Here is a 22040-nt window from a genome sequence, read left to right on the forward strand (position 1 = left end):
AGCTGCTGGCCGTTTTCAGTTGTCATCTGCGGCCCCTGGAACGCAGCTACAGCGCCTTCGACCGGGAGTTCCTTGCCCTGTACCTGGCTGTCCGACATTTGCAGTATTTTCTGGAGGGCAGGCCGTTCACAGCTTTCACTGACCACAAGCCTTTAACGTTCGCCTTGGCCAAGGTATCCGACCCCTGGTCTGCTCGACAGCAGCAGCATCTGGCGTTCGTGTCTGAATTCACCATGGACGTCCAGCAGGTGGCCGGTAAGCTCAACATGGTTGCCAATGCCCTGTCCCGCCCTGCCGGCCGTGGACCACGGCGTGGATTATGCGGGGCTTGCAGAGGCACAGCGCACAAGTGACCAGATGGACAGTTACAGGATGACCGCTTTCGGGTTGCGGTTGGCCGACGTCTCTTTCGGCTCAACAGGAGTGTCGGTCCTTTGTGATGTGTCCACGGGGAGACCACGCCCTTTGTGATGTGTCCACGGGGAGACCACGCGCAGGGTCTTCGACGCCATCCATGGCCTGGCCCACCCTTCAATCCGGGCGACTTCTGCGCTGGTGGCAGGCAGATTTGTCTGGCAGGGTCTCCGTAAACAGGTCGCGGCTTGGGCCATAGCCTGCATTCCCTACCAGATGTCGTAGGTCCAACGTCATGTGCGGGCACCGGTACAAGATTTTGTGGTTCCCTCGGGCCGTTTCCAGCACATCCATGTGGTGGGTCCACTGCGCCGTCTCGCGGTGCCGCGCATTTCCTCACCGTCGTGGTTCATTTTACGAGTCGGCCTGAGACTATATCGCTAACGGACACTTCCACCGCGCCTTTTTCTCGGGCTCTCGCGGCCCATTAGATGGGCCGCGAGAGCTCAGTTTACTTTGGCTTTGTGGGCCGCACTGGTGCAGCTGTACGGGGTGCAGTTGCACCACACCACCGCCTATCACTCTCAGGCCAACGGGTTAGTGGAACGTTTCCACCTGCACATGAAATCGGCACTGAAGGCACGGCTCACTGGTCCGGACTGGTTCGACCAGTTGCCTTGGCATCCGTACGGCCCCTAAAGCGGACTTGGACACGTCGTCCGCTGAGCTGGGTAAATATGATTAGCGGGAAAAAGAGTCACCGTGGTAAACTGGCAAAGCCTGTTAATTGGTCAAATTACAGTAATTAGTGGAAAAAGCTCAGAAAAATAATATCCAAATAATATCTTGGCGGTGCAGAGGCATAGCGGTAGAGTTACTGCTGGGTTCAATCATGCCTACGGATTGAGGGAGGAAACACAATTTTAAAGTTTTTTTCACTGTAGGTGTCACATGAGTTAGTGCCAATATCTTACCCAATATAATGCTTACTTTTTTTTCTCTGATAAATATTCGTGCCATTTTCGGAAGCCAGAGAGAATTGATTTTCTTTTTTCCAAACTTGAATTCTCTGCATCTTGCAGAGTTTTAGTGAACTTCAACATGTTTTCTCTCCATTCCCCAGTAATTTCCTGTAATTTAGCCTGGTCTTCTGCATCCTTAGAGCATGGAGAAAATAAAAATCCCAATAGGTTCAAGTTATTTATAAAGAGTACCATACATCAGTAGATTTTTTGTAAAGAGGTACTACCAACAAAATTCAATCAATTCACCACAATATGAAAATGTCATAATACCAAAATTCTGAGGATTCTGGATATCTGAATAAGTTATTTGGATTGTACCAATGAGCATGCTAGTTATTCCATAAAGACTTTGTGTCACGCGACATTGACCATTGTCCCTTGAGATCAATTGATTATTTCTATGGTAACTGCAGTTGATTAGTCCCTGATTATTTAATGCATTAACCAGCTCTTTACCCAACACTCTTTTTCCCAGTTTGAGGCAAGGATGATATAATGTCCTGCACATTTGCTTGCAACCAGTTCTTAAAGTCCAGACCATGTAATCATATGCCTGGATGATTTGGAGCCATTTACGAATAATAGTCCTGATATTAATTATAAGTGGATGTTGTAATCTTTGATATCTTCATTTTGTAGTCAAAACCATTATTCTATTCATTTTATGAAATGCAGAATGGATTAGCAGATAGTTTTACGGTTCCAGAATGTGTGTGAGGTATTCCATGGCAAATTGTACTCATGCTATGTAAATTTCCAACTAAACTAGGGACACAAGGAACTGCAGATGCTGGAATCTTGAGCGAAACCCAACGTGCTGGAGTATCTCAGCATGTCAGGCAGCTACTCTGGAAAGAATGGATGTGACATTTTGGGTTGGGACCCTTCTTCAGGCAATGTAGTGAGGATGATGGGAGCTGGAAAAGAGGTGGGGAATGCCCTGGCAAGTGATACATGGATGCTGCTGAGGGGGGGTTTAATTGGCAGATGCATGGAGTATGTGACAAAGGCAAGAGATGAAAAGGAGACAAAAGGAGGTCAGATAAGGAGAGAACAAGAGTGAGATGTAAAGCTTTACAGAGGGAGGAATATAGAAGGGATGGTGGAAAACGGGGCAGGTTAGTGAGACAAATATGTGACCTGGGTTGGGAGGAAATGGTTTTTTCAAATGTTCATAATTTTCATCTTGAAATCTAGACCAAATGTGCAGTATTGTATGAAAAGCACAATATATTACGTGAACCATTCTAAGTTTGCGTAATATTTTTCATATTTTTAATGTTGCATTAAATTCTTGTAGATATCACAAGATAGATATCATGTTAACAATATAAGGCCTGCATTTCAAAGCACATATCATTGAGAACAAGAGTGCTCATGATAGGCACTTTTAACTTATTTCTGACTGAGGGACTGTGAAACATTAGAATAGATAATATATACTGTTTCCATTTGATTTATTCTTTATTTCATGAGGATTTATTGTTTTATAACTGAGCACCAAAAAATAAAATCTGCATCAACTTTGTAAAAAACTCAAACTCATAACAGTAAAAAATACAGCATCAGTTAGTTATGCACACAAATTTGCCCTGAATATTCCAACTGAATATTCCAATTGAAAAACATTTCTCAACATTTTTTGTTTAAAATAGATGATACACTTCTAAATCCACAAAAGTAATTTGTGAAGCCAACAAGCTACCTTTATGCCAAGCTGTGCTACAAAATGTTGTGCAATTGTAGTCCAGAGTTTTGCACTGATTTCAAGATCGTGAACCAGTTTAAGATTGTGCTCCTCAATCACCTGCAAAGAAAGAAATAGGTAACGATGTCACTAAGACATAACATCCCAACTCCAAAGGACATATAATCTAAATTGAAATTAACAGATTAAAATGTTATACCATGCAGCAAATATCTATAAGATTGTACATGTTCCCACAACAAGTATTCCGGTTTCCCTTTGTTCCTCAACATGTTGAGTTCATCCACATCAATGAGGCACAACTTGCATTCCATGCCACTCAGTGACAATGTCTATCCTTAAACTAGAAGCAGAATGATGCTCGAGATAGATTTTGCTGCACTGTTCTCATGTTTGTTGTGGCAAAATAAAATACCACAATAAATTAAAATGTATTTGGAGATATATTTGAATTAGTTGTTTTACTTCCTTTATTTAATTTGATGAAATCCTTGGTGCAGAATATTTCAATTACCTTAATTACCTGATGTCACCAAATTTAGCCACAATATGTGTGTAAATCATGACGAATCCATGAAGGACCTAGAACACAAACTCATCTTCAACCACTTCAATAGCAAATGTAGTGTTGGTCCAATTTGTGTAAGTAACTTTGGCATAAAGACAACACCTTATCAACATCCATTTTTAAGATTGAATTTTTTTAATATTCTGGCTCAGGGGGTTAACCATCATATTTGCAAGTTCGTTAAATCATGTGGGATTGCAGATATGGAGAATATTGTAAAATGGCTTCATCACACCTAGGCAAACTGATTGGATGGACAGGAACATAGATGAAAATCTAATAAGGAGTTACCACTGATGCACAATGCAGGAAAATAGAGTACTTTTTCCATTGGTGAGATTTTTAATTATGCTGATGTTCGAAGAACCCAAGTATCTCTGCATCTGCACGTACACCAAGCATGTGGAAAATCAAATGATATATTGGCCATTATTAAGAGAGGATTTGAGTACAAAGTAAAGATTATATTTGGCCTTGTTGAGCTCACAGTTGGAAAATTGTGCATCATTTTAGTTTCCGTGCCTTAATATAGGATATGCCTGCCATAAAGTGTAGGAAAGATTCACTAACTGGTTCCAAGGGATGGCATGTTTGTTATATAAGAGGCAGTAAACAAGACGGGCATTCTCTAGAGTACAGAAGAACGAGTGAAGATTTCATAGAAGATGATAAAATTCATACAAGGATCAACTGACTGGATGTATGGAGAATGTTTATCCTAGCTGTTGAGATCAGAATAATGATTACAGTCACAGAAAAGGGATAGGCCACTTAGAATTGAGTTGAGGAGGAATTTATTTTACTCAGAGGATGATGAAATCTTATTCCCGGAGGGCTGCAGAGTTTCGTCATGGAGTTTGTTCAAAACATTGATAGATTTCTAGATATTACAGGAATCAAGGGATTTGGGAATAGTGCAGGAATTTTCAGAACAAGGCTTCCAAGGAACATTTAGTTCCCCTTCTGCATCAGCCTATGTTAGTAGAATGGTTATAAATTTTAAATGTAAAATGCCTACAAGTAGAATCAATCCAACACGTCATCTTTATTCCACCCAATGGTCTCTGCTTCAATCCTATCCCTAAAATATGCAAGTAATTTACAGTGTCTTTAAATAGTGCAAGTGCATGATTTCCACATGTGTTCCATCCTGGCATATCCATGTATCATATCACAGGGCGGGACGGATGGGGTTATGTGGATTTATGTCATGCATGCACACCATTGGTGTTCATCGATTACATTATCAATTTTACTCAAAATATCAATTTTGTGGGATTTGTTATACAAATAAACTTCATGTCCATGGAGTTAATAATTAAAGGCAGATTTGTTCAAGTATCTTGAAAATGTTCAGGTAATAAGGGAAAGCTAGCATGCCTGATAAACTTGAGTGAATTTGTTCAATAAGATAACTGAGTCGTAGAACAGGATAATTTCCATGATACTAGTTATAGGGATTTTCAGAAGACATTTGATAAAGACAAGTGATTCTTCATTGAAACTGAAATTGATAGAATGGAAGACACACTATTGATCAGCATTGAAATTGATCAGGGGACAGGCAAGAGAGTGGAGCAATACATTTGACTGAATCACCCATAAAGAAGCGATCCCAGGTTCTTTGTGTTGCATTTTGGGAGGTCAAATGAAAGGGGAAAATAAACAATCAATGGCATAACCCCTAGCATCATACCCTTAGCAACCATAGGGTAGTCAATCAGAACCTTTTCCCCCCAAGATGGAAAAATCAGATATGAGAGGGCATGGCTTTAAGGTGAGAGGAGGCATAGTTTAAAGGAGATGCGCTGGGCAAGTTTTTTCACATATAGGTGCTGAATGTCTGGAACACACTGAGTTGAGTCAGGGATTAATAGTGACATTTGAGAGACTTTTGGATAAGTAAGAGTCAAAAGTGATTTATTATTAAATGTGCCAAAATAGGTTTGCAAACACAAAACAATAGATAATATAATAACGTAATATAATAACAAAAATGTTCAATACATAAAAAACCCCAATATAGTGCAAACGACCCAGAGCCCGAGCTATGGGTCAAATACCAGCTGATAGGACTAGTGTTGATGCGGCATGTCGGCCAGCAAGGGCAGGGAGGACTGAAGGGCCTGTTTTCACGTTGCATGACACTACGACTGTATTTTGAGGAACGAGGGAAGGAGGAGAAGAACAATTAAGTTATCATAAATGAAGTACAATATGCAAAGATGCAGTAAAATGAATTACCTTTAGTGCCAGACTATAGGCAGCATCACTCCACCAATCCTTTTCCTGTGTTAAGGTGTCTATTTGTGCAATCAGTCTTTTTCGCTGCATTTCATATAAGCAGTGATATTCATCAAGCATACTAAGGGCATAAAAATAGTCAATCAATACAAACAATTATATATTTAACCTCTTAATCATAAAAGCCTTCAGTTGTGAGTTGTTTAAGAAAGAACTGCAGATGCTGGAAAAATCGAAGGTAGACAAAAATGCTGGAGAAACTCAGTGGGTGAGGCAGCATCTGTGGAGTGAAGGAATAGGTGACATTTCGGGTCGAGACCCTTCTCGACCCGAAACGTCACCTATTCCTTCGTTCCATAGATGCTGCCTCACCCGCTGAGTTTCTCCAGCATTTTTGTCTACCTTCAGTTTTGAGTTGGTTCTTTTCATGAAGTAGCTCCAAATCTGATGTGATTTGTGGTTCTTAGCAAAGGAGCTACAGCAGAACATTTTGAAAGCTGAAAAATTCTTCGTCATTTTGCCAAAACCTTAGTTTTTTTAAATCAGCTTCTTGTTTAGGTCTTCAGTATTTGAAGAAGGGAATAGGAAATATGAACACAGGAACTAGCAAATAATGTATTTTTTGGCCAATCCATCAATAACAACGTCTTTGAAAAGTATTGTAACTTGGCACAGTGGATGGTGAGGAATTCTAAAATTAATACATCCAAGTTCAAGTTGGTGGAACAAGGTGGAAATGTGTTAGAACAATGCCTGGATTTTCAGAAGCCAATACTAATAAACTTTGTGATTTCAAAAAGGCGTTCGATAGTGTACATAGAGATATCCTGTGGCAAATTCTTAAAGTGGATGGCATTCCAGAGGCTTTCATAAACATCTTCAAGCACCTTTACGAGGGATCCAGTTGCTGCGTCAAGATTGATTCAGGAAACACAGAATTCTTTAACATTGTCGCAGGGGTAAGACAAGGTTGCCTTCTATCCCCTTACTGTTTATTGTCACGACCGACTCTGTCATGCGGAAGACAATGAACAAACCTGACTGGAATACCATGGAGGACAGGAAGATGCCTCAGACCTAGATTTTGCCAATGACATTGCACTACTAGCAGAGTCGAGACACGCCCTTCAAGAGATGACAATCACTCTTGGAGGAGAATGCATCAAAGGTTGGATTAAAGATCAGCAGCCAGAAGACTAAGACCATGCAGACTGGAGACCAGCAGCCAATAGACCAACTGATAATCAATGGGGAACCTATGGAAAACACCACAAGATTTACCTATCTTGGCAGCATGTTCACAGTAGATGGAGATGTAGAGGTCGACATCAACTCCTGAATTGGTAAAGCTCCATCTGTCTTCAGACGAATGCAGCCAATATGGTCAAGTGGCGGGATATCTAAGATGCTAAAAGTCAAGTTCTTCCAGTCCTCCCTACAGCCCTCTAGGCCAGTGAGACTTGGAAAATCAATGTGAAAATGAAAAATAAATTGGATGCATTCCAACAACACTGCTTGAGGAAGATCCTGAAGACTAGCTACAGAGGCCACATCACAAATGAAGAGACCTACCAGGAAACTGCAACAAAGCCTCTCAGCCAGGACATATAGGTACGCAGGATGAAATTTGCAGGACAAACTCAGAATGTCACCAGAACATGCACCTAAGATAGCAATGACATGGCGACCTGACGGAAGATGGAAAAGAGGCCGACCAAAACTCACATGGAGGCGAACATTCCAGAAGGATTTGGAAGTTTGGGAAGCAAGCCTGCCGAGGGTGGAAGACGCCGCACATAACCGAACAGAATGGCGAAAGCTTGCTGCCCAACGCACTCAACAGTGTGGGAGGAACCAAGTCTAAGTAAGTAAGTTCAAGGTACATAGATACTTTTACACAAAAACAGATCACAAAAGATCAGGAGACACATTAACCATCCTCTGGTTTGTTCAGGCAGGTGCTTCACCGTCCCTTCCTGAAAGTAACACCTCTCAATGGTTCAATGCTTCTTTATTGTCGTGTATATACTGCCCAGTAACATTATTTTTGACTTAACTCACACATGCACAAGGCGCCATAATTTAGCACCATTTACAAAAACCCCAAAGTCCAGTCCATGTTTTCAATATTCTAGAGTGGCCGCAGGTTGCTGCAGGACCTCCTTTGTCACCCTCGGCCTGTGAACCAACATCACTCTCCTCGCCCTACTGCATTTGTGCCCCAGGGTGCATCCTGAAGCTGACCTTGAAGGTGCTGGTGGCATTATTCCAGTCCTTCTCCGATCAGCTCACTCCATGCATTCGACGTCGCCAGTGGCTACCTTCTCCTCAGCTCTCCGGTCTTCAGGGCTGAGCTCAGGGGCTTCTGAGCTTCCCTCCCTGCAGTTTGGCCCGCCGGGTCCTTCTCCACGGCGGTCTGCTTCGTTCACTGCTGCAGCGCATCCCAGGAGCCTTCCGCTGCACCCCGGTGCATCCTGGGAGCCTACAGCGGCACTGCCTCAGAAAATGGAGCATAGCAGCAAACTTCTTTCACGTCACCAAAACAACACTCAGAACAGTTTGGTGGAAAATTCCAGATCTAATAAATTCAATCTCACTCAACATAGAATTTGGCAGGTACACAAAAATGCTGGAGAAACTCAGCGGGTGCAGCAGCATCTATGGAGCGAAGGAAATAGGTGACGTTTCGGGCCGAAACCCTTCTTCAGACTGATAGGGGGTGGGGGCGGGGAGAAGGAAGGAAAAAGGGAGGAGGAGGAGCCCGAGGGCGGGGGGATGGGAGGAGACAGCTCGAGGGTTAAGGAGGGGGAGGAGACAGCAAGGGCTAGCAAAATTGGGAGAATTCAATGTTCATGCCCGCCGGACGCAGGCTACCCAGGCGGAATATGAGGTGTTGTTCCTCCAATTTCCGGTGTTGCTCACTCTGGCAATGGAGGAGACCCAGGACAGAGAGGTCGGATTGAGAATGGGAGGGGGAGTTGAAGTGCTGAGCCACCGGGAGTTCAGGTAGGTTCTTGCGGACTGAGCGGAGGTGTTCGGCGAAACGATCGCCCAACCTCCGCTTAGTCTCACCGATGTAAATCAGCTGGCATCTAGAGCAGCGGATGCAGTAGATGAGGTTGGAGGAGATACAGGTGAACCTTTGTCGCACCTGGAACGACTGCTTGGGTCCTTGAATGGAGTCGAGGGGGGAGGTAAAGGGACACGTGTTGCATTTCTTGCGGTTGCAACGGAAAGTGCCCGGGGAGGGGGTGGAACGGGAGGGAAGGGAAGAATTGACAAGGGAGTTGCGGAGGGAGCGGTCTTCGCGGAAGGCAGACATGGGGGGGAGATGGGAAGATGTGGCGAGTGGTGGGGTCACGTTGGAGGTGGCGAAAATGGCGGAGGATGATTTGTTGTATTTGCCAGCTGGTGGGGTGAAAGGTGAGGACTAGGGGGACTCTGCCCTTGTTGCGAGTGCGGGGATGGGGAGAGAGAGCAGTGTTGCGGGGTATGGAAGAGACCCTGGTGCGAGCCTCATCTATGGTGGAGGAGGGGAATCCCCGTTCCCTGAAGAGAGAGGACATTTCCGATGCCCTGGTGTGGAATTTGGCAGTACTGTTTAAGAAATCCACCAATCTTACCAGCTACAACATATTGCCAATGATAGACACAAAGTGCTGGCCTAACTTAGCGGGTCACGCAGCATGTCTGGAGAAAAAAGGATAGGTAACGATTCTGGTCAGGACCCTTTTGAAGGGTCCAATCTGAAGAAGGGTCCCAACCGAATTTCTCAGTTCTTGGCATCTGGTATAAATTCCACTCACTTGTCACTAATAATTTATCTCCAGACTGAGGAAGACTTTGGGAAATATTGTAAACTTATTAAAACTAGGGTTGCTTCCAACTCCACCTTCCTTCCATCAATAAGGCTCCTTACTTCCTTTTTCACTATAATATATGCCTCTATCCAACTGCCTATGAAACTACAGCCATGAGATTCAAATTATCTAAAATTTTCCATGCTAACATTCCACCTTCCTGGTTACAGTAGTCACGACTCTTGCTATTAATATCCCACCACAACTAGAGAGCAGTCTTGAACTACTATCTGCCTCATTGACTTTCTTTGATCAGACTTTACTGGCTTTATCTTGCACCAATCGTTATTCCCTTATCATACACTTTGAATAGTTCGATTGTAATCATAGATTGTCTTTCCACACCAAAAGCTTTTCTCTGTACTTCGGTACACGTGACAATAAACAAAACGGATAATATCTGAGTATTTGCATCAGAACATTGAGAACTCACTTGGCATTTTTATGGGCTTCAATCAATGCACTACTTAGCTCCTCCCGTGTTTTTGCTATGGTTTTTGTCGCCTTAAGGTCCTGCTCTCGAAGTAGAACAAGTTCACTGGAAATGAGAGACCGAAAGTTAGAAATTGCATCTATTAGCGGTGTACTTACGTACTCACAGCACTAGCATGTAGCCCAGAAGACACAGTCTTTGCAACCAGTCTTGAAGGACATTTTTTCTCCACAGTTTTCTCTGTAATGTTAAAACTCAGTACATTGAGGACTGTTGGACCATCCATTACAATGGATTTCATATAGTAACATAATCTCCAGTTTATGTTAATTGATCAATGTTTCTTTGGCAAAAAGTTGCTTTTCCACAGTATGATAACTTGCGTCTCAGCTATAGAATCTGAGTGTTTCTTAACCTTTTTCAATGTTTATCTTCAGCCTTCTCCTTTTCCTTCACAACCTGGATACTTATTTTGCTTCTTTTAGATATGTTCCATTGTGACCCGTTACTCTTTGGTGACTATTCGCATGTGATAATGTATGTCGCGAGAATTATGTGGCAGGGGAAACATATTTAAGTCCAATTTCATCCCCCTACAGCATCTACAGGCCTGGAGTTCAGACACTGACTGACTGACTTTCCCACTCCCTCACCCAAGAGTGCTGCATATGGTTTAATGCAACTACCTCAACACCAACCAAGAATAAAACTTGGCATTTTCCTGTTTACTATGACTCTTTGCAAGGAGTTTGAACTTAGACCATAGAACAGCACAGCACAGGAACAGGCTCTTCATCCCACAATGGCCATGCCGAACATGATGTCAACTAATCTCATCTGTCGCATGTGATCCATATCCCACCATTCCCTGCATATCTATGTGCCACTATCCTGTCTTTGTCCGCCACAATCCCTGGCAGGGCATTCCAGGCACCCACCACTCCTAGTAAAAAAAAACTTGCCCTCCACATCTCCTTTAAATCTTGCCCTCTCACCTTAAAGATATGCGCTCTGGTCTGGCATTTCCCTCCACGGAAAAAAAGATTCTGAATGCCTACCTTATCTATGCCTCTTGTAATTTTATATACTTCTAACAGGTCTCCCCTCAGCCTCCCAATGCTATTGAGAAAATAATCCAAGTTTGTCCAACCTCTTCATGTAGCTATTACCCTCTAACCCAGGAAGCATTCTGGTAAATCCCTTCTGCACCATCTCCAAAGTTTCCACATCCTTCGTGTTATAGGGTGACCAGGTGCGTACAATACTCCAAATGCAGACTAACCAAAGTCCTACAAAACAGCAACATGACTTCCTGACTCTTATGCTCAATGCCCCGACCCTTGAAAGCAAGTATACCAGACCCTTTATTTACTGCTCCATCTACGTATTGCCAATTTCAGGGTGCTATGGACCTGAACCCCAAGATCCCTCTGTACATCAATACTGGTGTCTTGCCATTAACTATATACTTTCTCCTTACATTCGACTTCAATAAGTATTACATCTTACACTTGCTCAGATTAAACTTCGTCTGCCATTTCTCTGCCCACTTCTGCAGCTGATTGCTACCCACCATAACCTTCCTCAGTGCCTGTGACTCCACTAATTTTGGTGTCATCTGTAATTTTATAAACCAACCCATAAACCAACCCATTTGTGTCCAAGTCATTTATATATTATATATATATATATATCTCATGAACAAAATATGTTTCAACAAAGATCCCTGCAGAACTCCACTGGTCACAGACCAGTTAGAATAACACCCTTCCACTATAACCCACTGGCTTCCATGAGTAAACCTATTCTGAATGCAAATGACTCAGTCATTTTGAATTCCATACATCTTACTCTTCTGGATCAACCTACCATCAGGGACTACCATGCCTTATTAAAATTCATGTAGCTAAAATCCATGTAGCCAACATCCACTGCCCTAACCTAATTGATCACCTTTGTCATATTCCCACAAACCTCAATCAACTTTGTAAAACATGACCTGCCGCAAACAAGGCAATGCTGACTGTCGCTAATTAGCGTGTTCTCCTCCAAATACGAGTGAATCTTAACTCAAAGAATCCTTTCCAATAGCTTCCCTACCACTGATTAGTTTAGAGATACAGCACGGGCACAGGCCACTCGGCCCATCGAGTCTGTGCTGACCAGCGATTCCTGCACACTAGCACAATCCTGCACACCAGGGACAATTTACAATTTTTACTGAAATCAATTAACCTACAAACCTGTATATCTGAAGTGTGGGAGGAAACCGGAGCACCTAGGAAAAACCCACATGGTCAATACTACCCAGAAGTTTCATACAATTTGGAAATTACTAGTTTGTTTAGAAAGCCCTTACATCCCAATAAAACCAACATTTCTGGAAAGCTTCCATGATTAAGATTATTACCTGTTGAGTTTTTCAACAGCATTCTGGAAAAGAAACAGCTCCAAAATTAGTTCCTTGTCCAATAACCGTTGCATCATGATTTCATTGTGCATATTAGTTAGATAGCGAGGAATGTAGTCCAATAAACTTACATACCTCTCTCTGTGAAAGAAGTAAAATAAATATTATAGCTTACCTTAAGCTAAAAGAAATAATGAAAATCACACAACTTATTAAAAGATTTCCCCTTTTAATTCTTTCTCTTTTCTTCTTTATATATAAAATTGGGAAAGCTCACTTTTCTCATGATATTTCCAGCCAAGTCTTGGATGACTCTAATGTTGCTACCTCCTAGCGCATTCCATCCTAAAATCATTCATTCCCTCCTCCAGTATCATCAATTCATATATTTGAAATATTTCAATCTGTCAATAAATGCTAACCAAGAATTTATATTCTGAATTGGGGTAGTGGCTAGCTTTGCAAATGTGGGAGGAAATGTATGATGTTATTTGGTTTCAAATTTGGACATGACGCCAACTATCATTGGAGGGAAATTATCATCATTTTGCGTCAAGACTGAAAGAGTAGAGGGGACACAAGAGACTGCAGGTTTTTCAATCGTGAATGAAAAACAAAACTACTGGAGGAACTCAGCAGGTGTGGAGGGGAAACAAAGTGCTTGAGAAACTCAGCAGGTCAGACATCACCTGTGGAGGGGACACAAAGTGCTGGAGTATCTCAGTGGGTCAGGCAGCATCTCTAGAAGGGAATGGACAGACATTTCGGGTCAGGACCCTTCTTCAGACTAATGGAGAGGAGGGAAGATAACTGGAAGATAGCTGGTAGCTTACAACCCAATTGCACTAAAAGAAAATGTTAAATATAGTTGAAACACTAAAATATATTATTAAATCTGCAATTTAAATGCTTGTTTGATTATGCATCTCTAATAATGTTTCATGGCTACACAAAACAAAATTGTATGTATTAGCTTGCATCCCCAACGCATCAGTAAAATCATTTGCAGACTTTATATGGTAAGTTGAATTGAATACCTTTATTGTCATTCAGACCTTACGGTCTGAACGAAATTTCGTGCCTGCGGTCATACATACAATCATACAATAATAAACAACAATAAACACAAATTAATTGTATCTAGGTTGCAACGTTTGGAACAAATGATAGTAGAATCAGTGAACATCTCTGGTTGTGACAGACCTGACTTTGGCAAGAAGCTCTCCTCGCTCTGCACAATCCACACTAATCTGACGAATAAGCTCATGGAACACAATATTGTAAATGGTTTGCTCCTTTTTCACCAGATCCAGCAAATAATACATCTGGGCAAATAAAAATCAGCACAAAGCAGTTAGAAATAGTGGCAATAATGTAGAATCTGTTTAAGTTGTAAAATGCTACAATAACCTTTAATGATCTTTCAGTCTTAATTAATAAAGCTTTCTTTTTCACTTTACACTGAAGTTAATGGAATAAAATGTCAGAAGCAGGTCAGCTGCCAATATATTAGCATAAACACCCAAGGATGAAATTCAACCACATGTACAAGTTGACTAATAGCATTCAAAACATTTAAGTTCAACAACTCATACTTATCTGTATTAAACTCCATTAACCATTCCTCAGCCCACCTGCCCAACTGATCAAGATCCGGCTGCAATTTTTGATAATCATCTTCGCTATCAATGGTACCACCCACTTTAATGTCTTCTGCAAATTTGTTAACCATGTCTTGTACATTCTCTGTAGAAATACAGTTTCTGTCATTCTCACAATACCTGAGTTTCTCCTCTTAATTCTTGCTTTTCATCATCATTAAACCCAGCTTTTTCCAACATATCATCCATCACTTGAGACAGCTGAATCGCCTCAATTCTCCCACAGGGTTTCCTGGGAAGAGAAAATAATGCCTAAATCAGGAAATGTGTGAACGATAGTGGTGTTTTTCTTAGGGGAGTGACAATTATTTGCTGAAGAGGAAGGAAAATAGTGATGAAGCATAAAATGGTTTCACACTCGTTGCCAAAAGTCACAATTAATGCGTTATAATTGGGTATACATCTTGCACAACATTTCTCTGTATTTTGTACACTAATCTTTTCTTTTTTACATATTTCCAATTTATTTTTACAATCTGTTATTCTATTTCTTGCCAGTTTATGTATATATCCTGCTCTATATTTTTGTACTCTTTAATCTCTTCTTTTTTACCTATTTCTATTTTCTTTTTACACTCTGTTCTTCTATTTTTTACCAGTTTATACTTGCTCTAATTTCTCGTTTAATCATTTTTGGTCCATGTTTGCTGGTTGCTAATCAAATTCCAATTAATTTTCAATGCCTACCAATTTTCATAACAATTCTATATATATATTTTAATCTAATACCATATAATCCTTAATTTCTTTGATTAGCCTTGGTGGATCACTTTTATTCCATCATAGTACATTGATTGTGAAATATGCAAGGGCCTCTGCAAAAGTCTGCCATTGTTTATCTTGGCAGATACTTGGCTTCACTGCTGTCAATAATAATAGCATTGACAACAATGGGACCGTTTTTGAAAGTACTGTGCAATTCAGAGGCTTTTTTAAAAAAAGTATCTTTAAGTGCATCATGAAGCCAACTGGCACAGTCGTGGAGTTAATACAACTACTCACATGGAGGGAAATACTCTCAGTTTTTTCTCATGGTCCTCCAGTAGGGTGGTGTATTTACTATAAGAAAGATCAACCACAGAACATTAGTTGTTTTAATGGACTCTTTGGCAGTAAAAATATGCATTAGAAAGGGACACGAGTTCCTGTTCCTTGAAAAAAGGAACATGGAAGGTAGATAAAGAAACCGGTTTGGCGAGTCGAGACAGCGAATTAATTTAAATTGCTTTATTTTGCAACGGTAAAACAACAAATTAACTCTGGTCGGTAAGACAGCCAAAACGCGATGCTACGTCCACAAGTGTGGCGCTAGACTTATACAACTCGGTAAAAAGCGCGCAAAACTCGCCCCCCACGCCCACGTGATCGGTGCAACCAATCCAAGGGTTTGACTAACCAAAGCCACCACCAGGTGTCGCTACACCGGATTACTGTTTTATAACATTATTCAATACCAACTCCAGTTAATACCAGACTACTGGTAATCTTTAATTCCTAATACCCCAGTTATATAATAAATTGCAGTCTCAATGTGCTGTATTAAAAAGATTGTGGGGGCCAAACACATCAACTGTAACCATTCCATTGTAATTTTTAAGTAGGGCCATGTACTAAATCTATTACAAAATTAGGAAAGAAATGTGTCAGCATTTTATTATATGCAGGGCCATGCTGTGATCCGTCATGTCATAAAACATGTAGGAGAAAATCTTTCACTTTGAAGAAAAAGCTACTTTTGTCAAAGATTTAATACATTAAGGATTACTCACTCATCATAATATTCTAGTCCCAGGACTCCCCTGTTCTTCACAATGTGGTACTGATCTGGTATCAAACTCTCAGGTACATCCACCTTCCTCTATTGAGTGAAAAAAAAGTACTTAATATCAAAAGTATTAAATGCAGTTCCTAAATAACACAAAGTACAAATATCATAAACAGCTACCAGAAGGTGAATGGGCCTGGAAGGCCTCAACGTTAAATCTAAATCTCAGAAAATGACATGGCATTAGGTGCACGGTAGGTGAGGTAATCTCCAAATGATAACGGGGAATTAGCCTCTCTCAGTACACCTCAAGCCGCTCAATGTTTCTTTAATGTATAAGCCTATTATTGGAAATGTTGCCTTTCAATTGAGACTTTAAACAAAAACCATTTAACATGAGCCGTAATTTAGAAAGTGTAAGAGAAAGAACAAGATGATAATGCAGGGCAGTGAACAAAGGAAAAAAGGTGGCAAGGGGGAAATCGTCAGACAAATAAAGTCCAGCAAATAGAGTAAGATAGACAGTAAATTGGCAAAACTGAAGGATCTTTACTCATACTCATACTTACTTTATTATCCAAGTATGTTTTGCAACATACGAGAAATTTGATTTGCCATACATTCATACTAATAAAAAGCAGCAAAACACACAAAATGCATTTGACATAAACATCCACCACAGTGACTCCTCCACATTCCTCACTGTGATGGAAGGCGAAAGTTAGTTCAATCTCTTCCCTTCTTTGTCCTCCAGTGGTCGGGGGCCTCTAACCTTCTGTAGATGGGACGATCTTACTCCAGTAGCCGGCGGCGGGCATCCTCATCAGGACGATCAAGCTCCTGCATCGGGGGGGAATCTCAGCTCCCCCGCGCCGGGCGATTTACCTTGGGTCGGGCCTTGTCAACGTTGTGCGGTTTTGGAGCTTCCCAACTTGGTCTCTCCTGAGACTGTGAGCCCTTTGATGTTAAAATCTGCAGGCCGCAGTTGGAGCGTCGATCCCAGGCAAGGAATCGGCTCTGATGGTAAGTCTACGCCCCGCGGTCTGGCTCAAAGTCAGTCCCGAGCAAGGCCTCCAGCTCCACGATGTTAGGCTGCAGAGCGACTGCAGATACGACCCGGAAAACAATCGCATCTCCGGCAAGGTAAGATATGAATATTTTATCATAAAAAGATAAATCACAACATGAACTCAAGTGATTAGAAGGGCCAAAAGGGACTGTTAAATGTTTTAGACGTCGGATTGAAGAAAACCCCAAGGCATTTTACACATATATTAAAAACAAAAGGATAACCGGGGGGGGGGGGACGATAATGGAGGGAATTTGTGCCTGGAGACGGAGATGTAGGCGAGGTACTAAATGAATACTTCGCATCTGTGTTCACCAAGAAGGACATGGAGGAGAGTGAGATCAGTGTGAAAATACTAAAATGCAAAGACAGCTTGCGATCAATAAGGAGGTGATGTTGGGGCTCTTGAAGAGCATGAAGGTGGATAAATCCCCAGAAGCTGATGGAATCTATTCCAGTTTATTAAGAAAAGCAAGAGAGGAAATTGCAAGAGCCTTGACAGAAATCACTGCAACTTCTCTAGCCACAGATAAGATCCCAAACAACTGGAGATGATCCAATGTTATTCCTTTGTTTAAGAAGGGAAGTAGAGATAATCTAGGGAATTGTAGGTCGATGAACCTCACGTTAGTAGTTGGGAAGTTATTAGAGAGCATTCTTCAGTTTAGGATTTACTGCTGTTTGGAATGGAATGAGACAATTAGGGACCGTCAGCTTGCCTTTGTACGTGGTAGATTGTGTCTTATTAATGATTGCGTTATTTGAAGAGGTGGTGAAGGTGATCGATGAGAGTAGGTCGGCAGATGTTGTGTACATAATTTTAGTAAGGCATTTGATAAAGTCCCCCATGGAAGGCTGATCCAGAAGATTAATATCCACAGGAGTGACGGTAACTTGGTCATTTTGATTCAGATCTGGCTTACTCATAGAAGACAGAGGGTTGCAGTGGAAGGGCATTATTCTGGCTGGAGTCTGTGACCAATGGAGTTCTGTGGGGATCTATGCAGGGATCTCTGTTGTTTATGATGTATATAATCTTGGACATAAACATAGATAGGCTGCTTAGTAAATTTGCAGACAACAGCAAGATTATTGGACAGTGAGGAAGGTGGTCAAAGTATACAGTGGGTTATAGATCAACTATAGTAGTGAAATAGACAGAGAAATAGCAGATGGAGTTTAATCCAAACAAGTGAGGTGCTGCACTCTAGGAAGTCGAATGATGGTATACAATTAACGGCAAGACCCTTAACAGTTGTTTAAGAAGAAACTGCAGATGCTGGAAAATCGAAGGTAGACAAAAGTGCTGAAGAAACTCAGCGGGTGCAGCAGCATCTATGGAGCGAAGGAAATAGGCAACGTTTCAGGACAAAACCCTTCTTCAGACTGATGTAGGGTGGGGGCGGGGGGGGCGGGGAGAAGCAAGGAGAAAGGAAGAGGAGGAGCCCGAGGGCTGAGGGAGAGCTGAGAAGGGGAGGAGACAGCAATGGCTACTGGAAATTGGAGAATTCAATGTTTATGCTGCTAGGGTGCAGACTGCCCAAGCGGAATATGAGGTGCTGCTCCTCCAATTTCCGGTGGTGCTCACTCTGGCCATGGAGGAGGCCCAGGACAGAGAGGTCGGATTCGGAATGGGAGGGGAAGTTGAAGTGCTGAGCCACCGGGAGATCAGGTTGGCATTGATATGGAGAAGTATCTTTGGGTCCAGGCTAATTGCTCCCTGAAAGTGGCAACACAAGTAGATAGATCAGTAAAGAATGTGTATGGTATGCTTGCCTTTACTGATCAGAGCCTAGAGTATACTCTAAGCGTCAGGAAGTCAAGATGCAGCTTTATCAGAATTTGATTAGGCCACATTTGAACTATTGGTTCCTCAATCTCCTAAGGAAGTAGAGGCGTTGGTGTGCCTTCTTGGCTGTTGCTTCAATGTAGTTGGTCTTCCTCAAATCGTTGGTAATACTAATACCAAGAAAGTTGAGGTTCTCAACCATTTCCATTTGGAGTATTGCTTGCAGTTCTGGTCACCCCATTACAGAAAGAATGTGGAGGCTTTGGAGAGGGTGCGGAAGAGACATGGTGATGCAGCGGTAGACCTGCTGCCTTACAGCGCCAGAGACCTGAGTTTGATCCAGACTACGGGTGCTGTCTGTACAGAGTTTTTAAAGTTCTCCCCATGACTACGTGAGGTTTCCACAGGCGCTCCGGTTTCCTCCCACACTCCAGATATACGGGTTTATAGGTTAATTGACATCGGTAAAAATTGATAATTGTCCCTAGTGTGCAGGATAGTGTTAGTGTACGGGTATCGCTGGTCGGCACGGACTCGGCGGGCCGAATGGCCTGCTTCCATGTTGTATCTATAAACTGAACTAAAGAGATTTACCAGAATGTTTCCTGGATTAGATGGTGTTAGCTACAAGGAGAGGTTAGATGAACTTGGATTAATTTCTCAGGCACATCGGATGTTGAGGGGAGACCTGATGGAAGTACGTAAAATTACGGGAGGCACAAGTAGGGCAGATAGGTGGTGGAGGCAGATACGATGGTGTAATTTAAGTTTTTGGATATCTACATGGATATGCAGGGAAAGGAAGGATATGAATCACGTGCAGGTAGAGGAGATCAGTTTAACCTAGCATCACGTGAGGCTGGGACATTGTGGGTTCCTGTGTATTGTTCCATCTTCTATGTTCTATGAAGGCTTCACAAAGGCGGCACCTATCATTAAGGATCACCACCATCCGCCCATGCCATCTTCTTGCTGCTACCACCAGGTAAGAGGTACAGAAGCCTTATGTCCCACAACACTGACAGCTACTTTCCTGCAATTCAATCCTTTAACTGATCTGTGCAACCCTATTCCTAAATCAGCATGGGAAACCTATGGACCACCTCTTGCACTACCATGGACCTGTTTCTCATTATGTTTTTGCACTAAGGTCCTGCTTTCCGCAATTCTTTTATTTTGTACCTTCTTGCATAATTTATGTATAATTTGTGTATAATTTATGTCCTGCGTAGTGTCTGAGTCAATGTGTCTGAGATGCTGCTGTAAGTAAGCTTTTCATAGTACCTGTACCTCACCATACTTGTGCGTATGATAATAAACTTGATGATGTGCTATAGTTACTCATTACTAAAAGGCATTTGATAAGTTATCTCATCAAAGATTACTCCACGAGATCTTGGCAATGAAGATAAAATGTGGATCATTTTTTAGATTGGCAATCTGTAACTAGTGGGCTATAAAGATCGGTGATAGAACCCAACTACTTATACTCTATATTAATGACTTAGGTAAAGAAACCAGGCTTACAGTAACAATTTTGCTCATGAACCAATATTTATTTCTCTCTCTGTTACCTTCTTCCCAGGGAAAGCACTTCTCACAGTCAAGAAACCTTCCAAATTCACATATTTAGCTTGATAATTAATTTAACTGTTGACAGCTGAATTAATGCCTCCTATTTGATATCTTCATTTCCACCTTGTCATGTTGAATTAGAATTTTATTTTCTTAATTCATAAACATTTATAATGAAATGCCTACATATAAGAGCGATTTTAACAGGAAGCAAAGCATAATAAATATTGCTCAAAAGTTGTTTGATTTCTTAATTGTTACTCACTTTGGCGGGATGTTTTTCAACCTGAGCCCGAACTGAACTTTTGTCCATGGCTGCCAATGACTCAGGCACCATATTGGTGGGACATTTGGTATATACGGCATCACGTAAAAAGGAGATATCCCTGCATGAAGGTTTGGAAAGGTTAAAATCAAAGAAAGTCACAAAACAAAAATAGATGCATATGGACCAAGATTTTAAAGAATTAATGAAAAGACTGAAGTGATCGCAGCCTTCTGCTAATTTTAACATTGACATTTGCAATAAAGAGACTTTAGAACCTGAAGACGTCTCTCTTTCCAATGACGTAATTTTTATTTTTTGAGAAATAAGATAAGAAAGTAGGGAATAAAATCTGTTTGCAAAGGAAAACACAGCAGACAGGAAGGTAATGCAAAAAAAGGAGACATATAAGAAGTGCACAGAAGAAACAAGAGCAAGGAGAAATGTAAATCCTGGATAGGTGAATTGTGCAGGAGATTGGCAGTAGTCAAAGAAAAGAGAAGAATTATTAGAGGGACAAGTAACTCAGCGTGGAAAAGAAAACTATATGCGAGCAAACCCGCAGCAAAATTACAGGCCTACTAAACCAGAGCATTATACAACAATCTGGAGTAGAGTCATAGAGTTATGGGCCTGTCCCACAGGCGACTTTTTAGGCAACTACAGGAGACTATGTGGTCGCTACATGTTCGCGGGTGGTTGCCGGGGAGTCGCCTTCATGGTCGTGAAGAGTTCCCGCATTCTCGGATCTAGTCGCGGCTTCATTCTGGTCGCCGCAAATTTTTCAACATGTTGAAAAATTAGCAGTGACCAGAATGAAACCGCCATGGAGAGTAGCGAGAATTCTCGTGCCGTAGGTGGGTGGCCAGGAGGTCCTAGTGGGTTGCCAGGAGGTCGTAGGTTCTCGTAGGTTGTAGCTGGTGCTGACCGGTGAATTTAATTGGCTCATTGGGGAAAAAAATATATAAACAGTAGTTTTCAAAACCAAGGAAACCGACCGGTAATGTTAATGTCCGCCAAGCTACACAGCCGTGTACCTCTGGCTTCTTAAAAGTTGTCTCCACTCCTTCTCCCCACCCCGTCTCCCCCTTCTAACCCCCCTCTTTTAAAGGACTTGTGACCCTTCCCGTACACTGTGCTTCCACCGTCTTAATTACAGCGCCAACCTTCTTGTTCATCGTGGCTTTGCATCGCGTAAATTTCACTCAGACAGCTCTCCCCCCGTTTGCCCTGTCCCCCGCCTGCATAACTGGCTGGTGAAGGAAGCGATGTGTGTATTCCATTCTGATAATCGTCGTACCAGTTGCCAGGTTT

At 41.9% G+C, this 22040-nt stretch overlaps 1 protein-coding gene across 1 annotated transcript in view; it reads right to left on the minus strand.

The window, feature by feature from the left end:
* Positions 1–22040, minus strand: part of axdnd1 (axonemal dynein light chain domain containing 1) — a 91219-nt gene that overhangs the window by 43526 nt on the left and 25653 nt on the right. The window contains exons 6-15 of the mRNA XM_033028142.1: positions 20727–20847; positions 16033–16121; positions 15266–15322; positions 14384–14495; positions 13806–13927; positions 12603–12743; positions 10193–10297; positions 5900–6020; positions 3085–3186; positions 1345–1511 (exon numbers count right to left, since the gene is read on the minus strand). Of these exons, the coding sequence (XP_032884033.1) occupies positions 1345–1511; positions 3085–3186; positions 5900–6020; positions 10193–10297; positions 12603–12743; positions 13806–13927; positions 14384–14495; positions 15266–15322; positions 16033–16121; positions 20727–20847 (1137 nt within the window). The remainder of the gene's footprint in view (positions 1–1344; positions 1512–3084; positions 3187–5899; positions 6021–10192; positions 10298–12602; positions 12744–13805; positions 13928–14383; positions 14496–15265; positions 15323–16032; positions 16122–20726; positions 20848–22040) is intronic.

The sequence above is a fragment of the Amblyraja radiata genome, chromosome 10 (genome assembly GCF_010909765.2).
Source record: "Amblyraja radiata isolate CabotCenter1 chromosome 10, sAmbRad1.1.pri, whole genome shotgun sequence".
NCBI classification, from domain to species: domain Eukaryota; kingdom Metazoa; phylum Chordata; class Chondrichthyes; order Rajiformes; family Rajidae; genus Amblyraja; species Amblyraja radiata.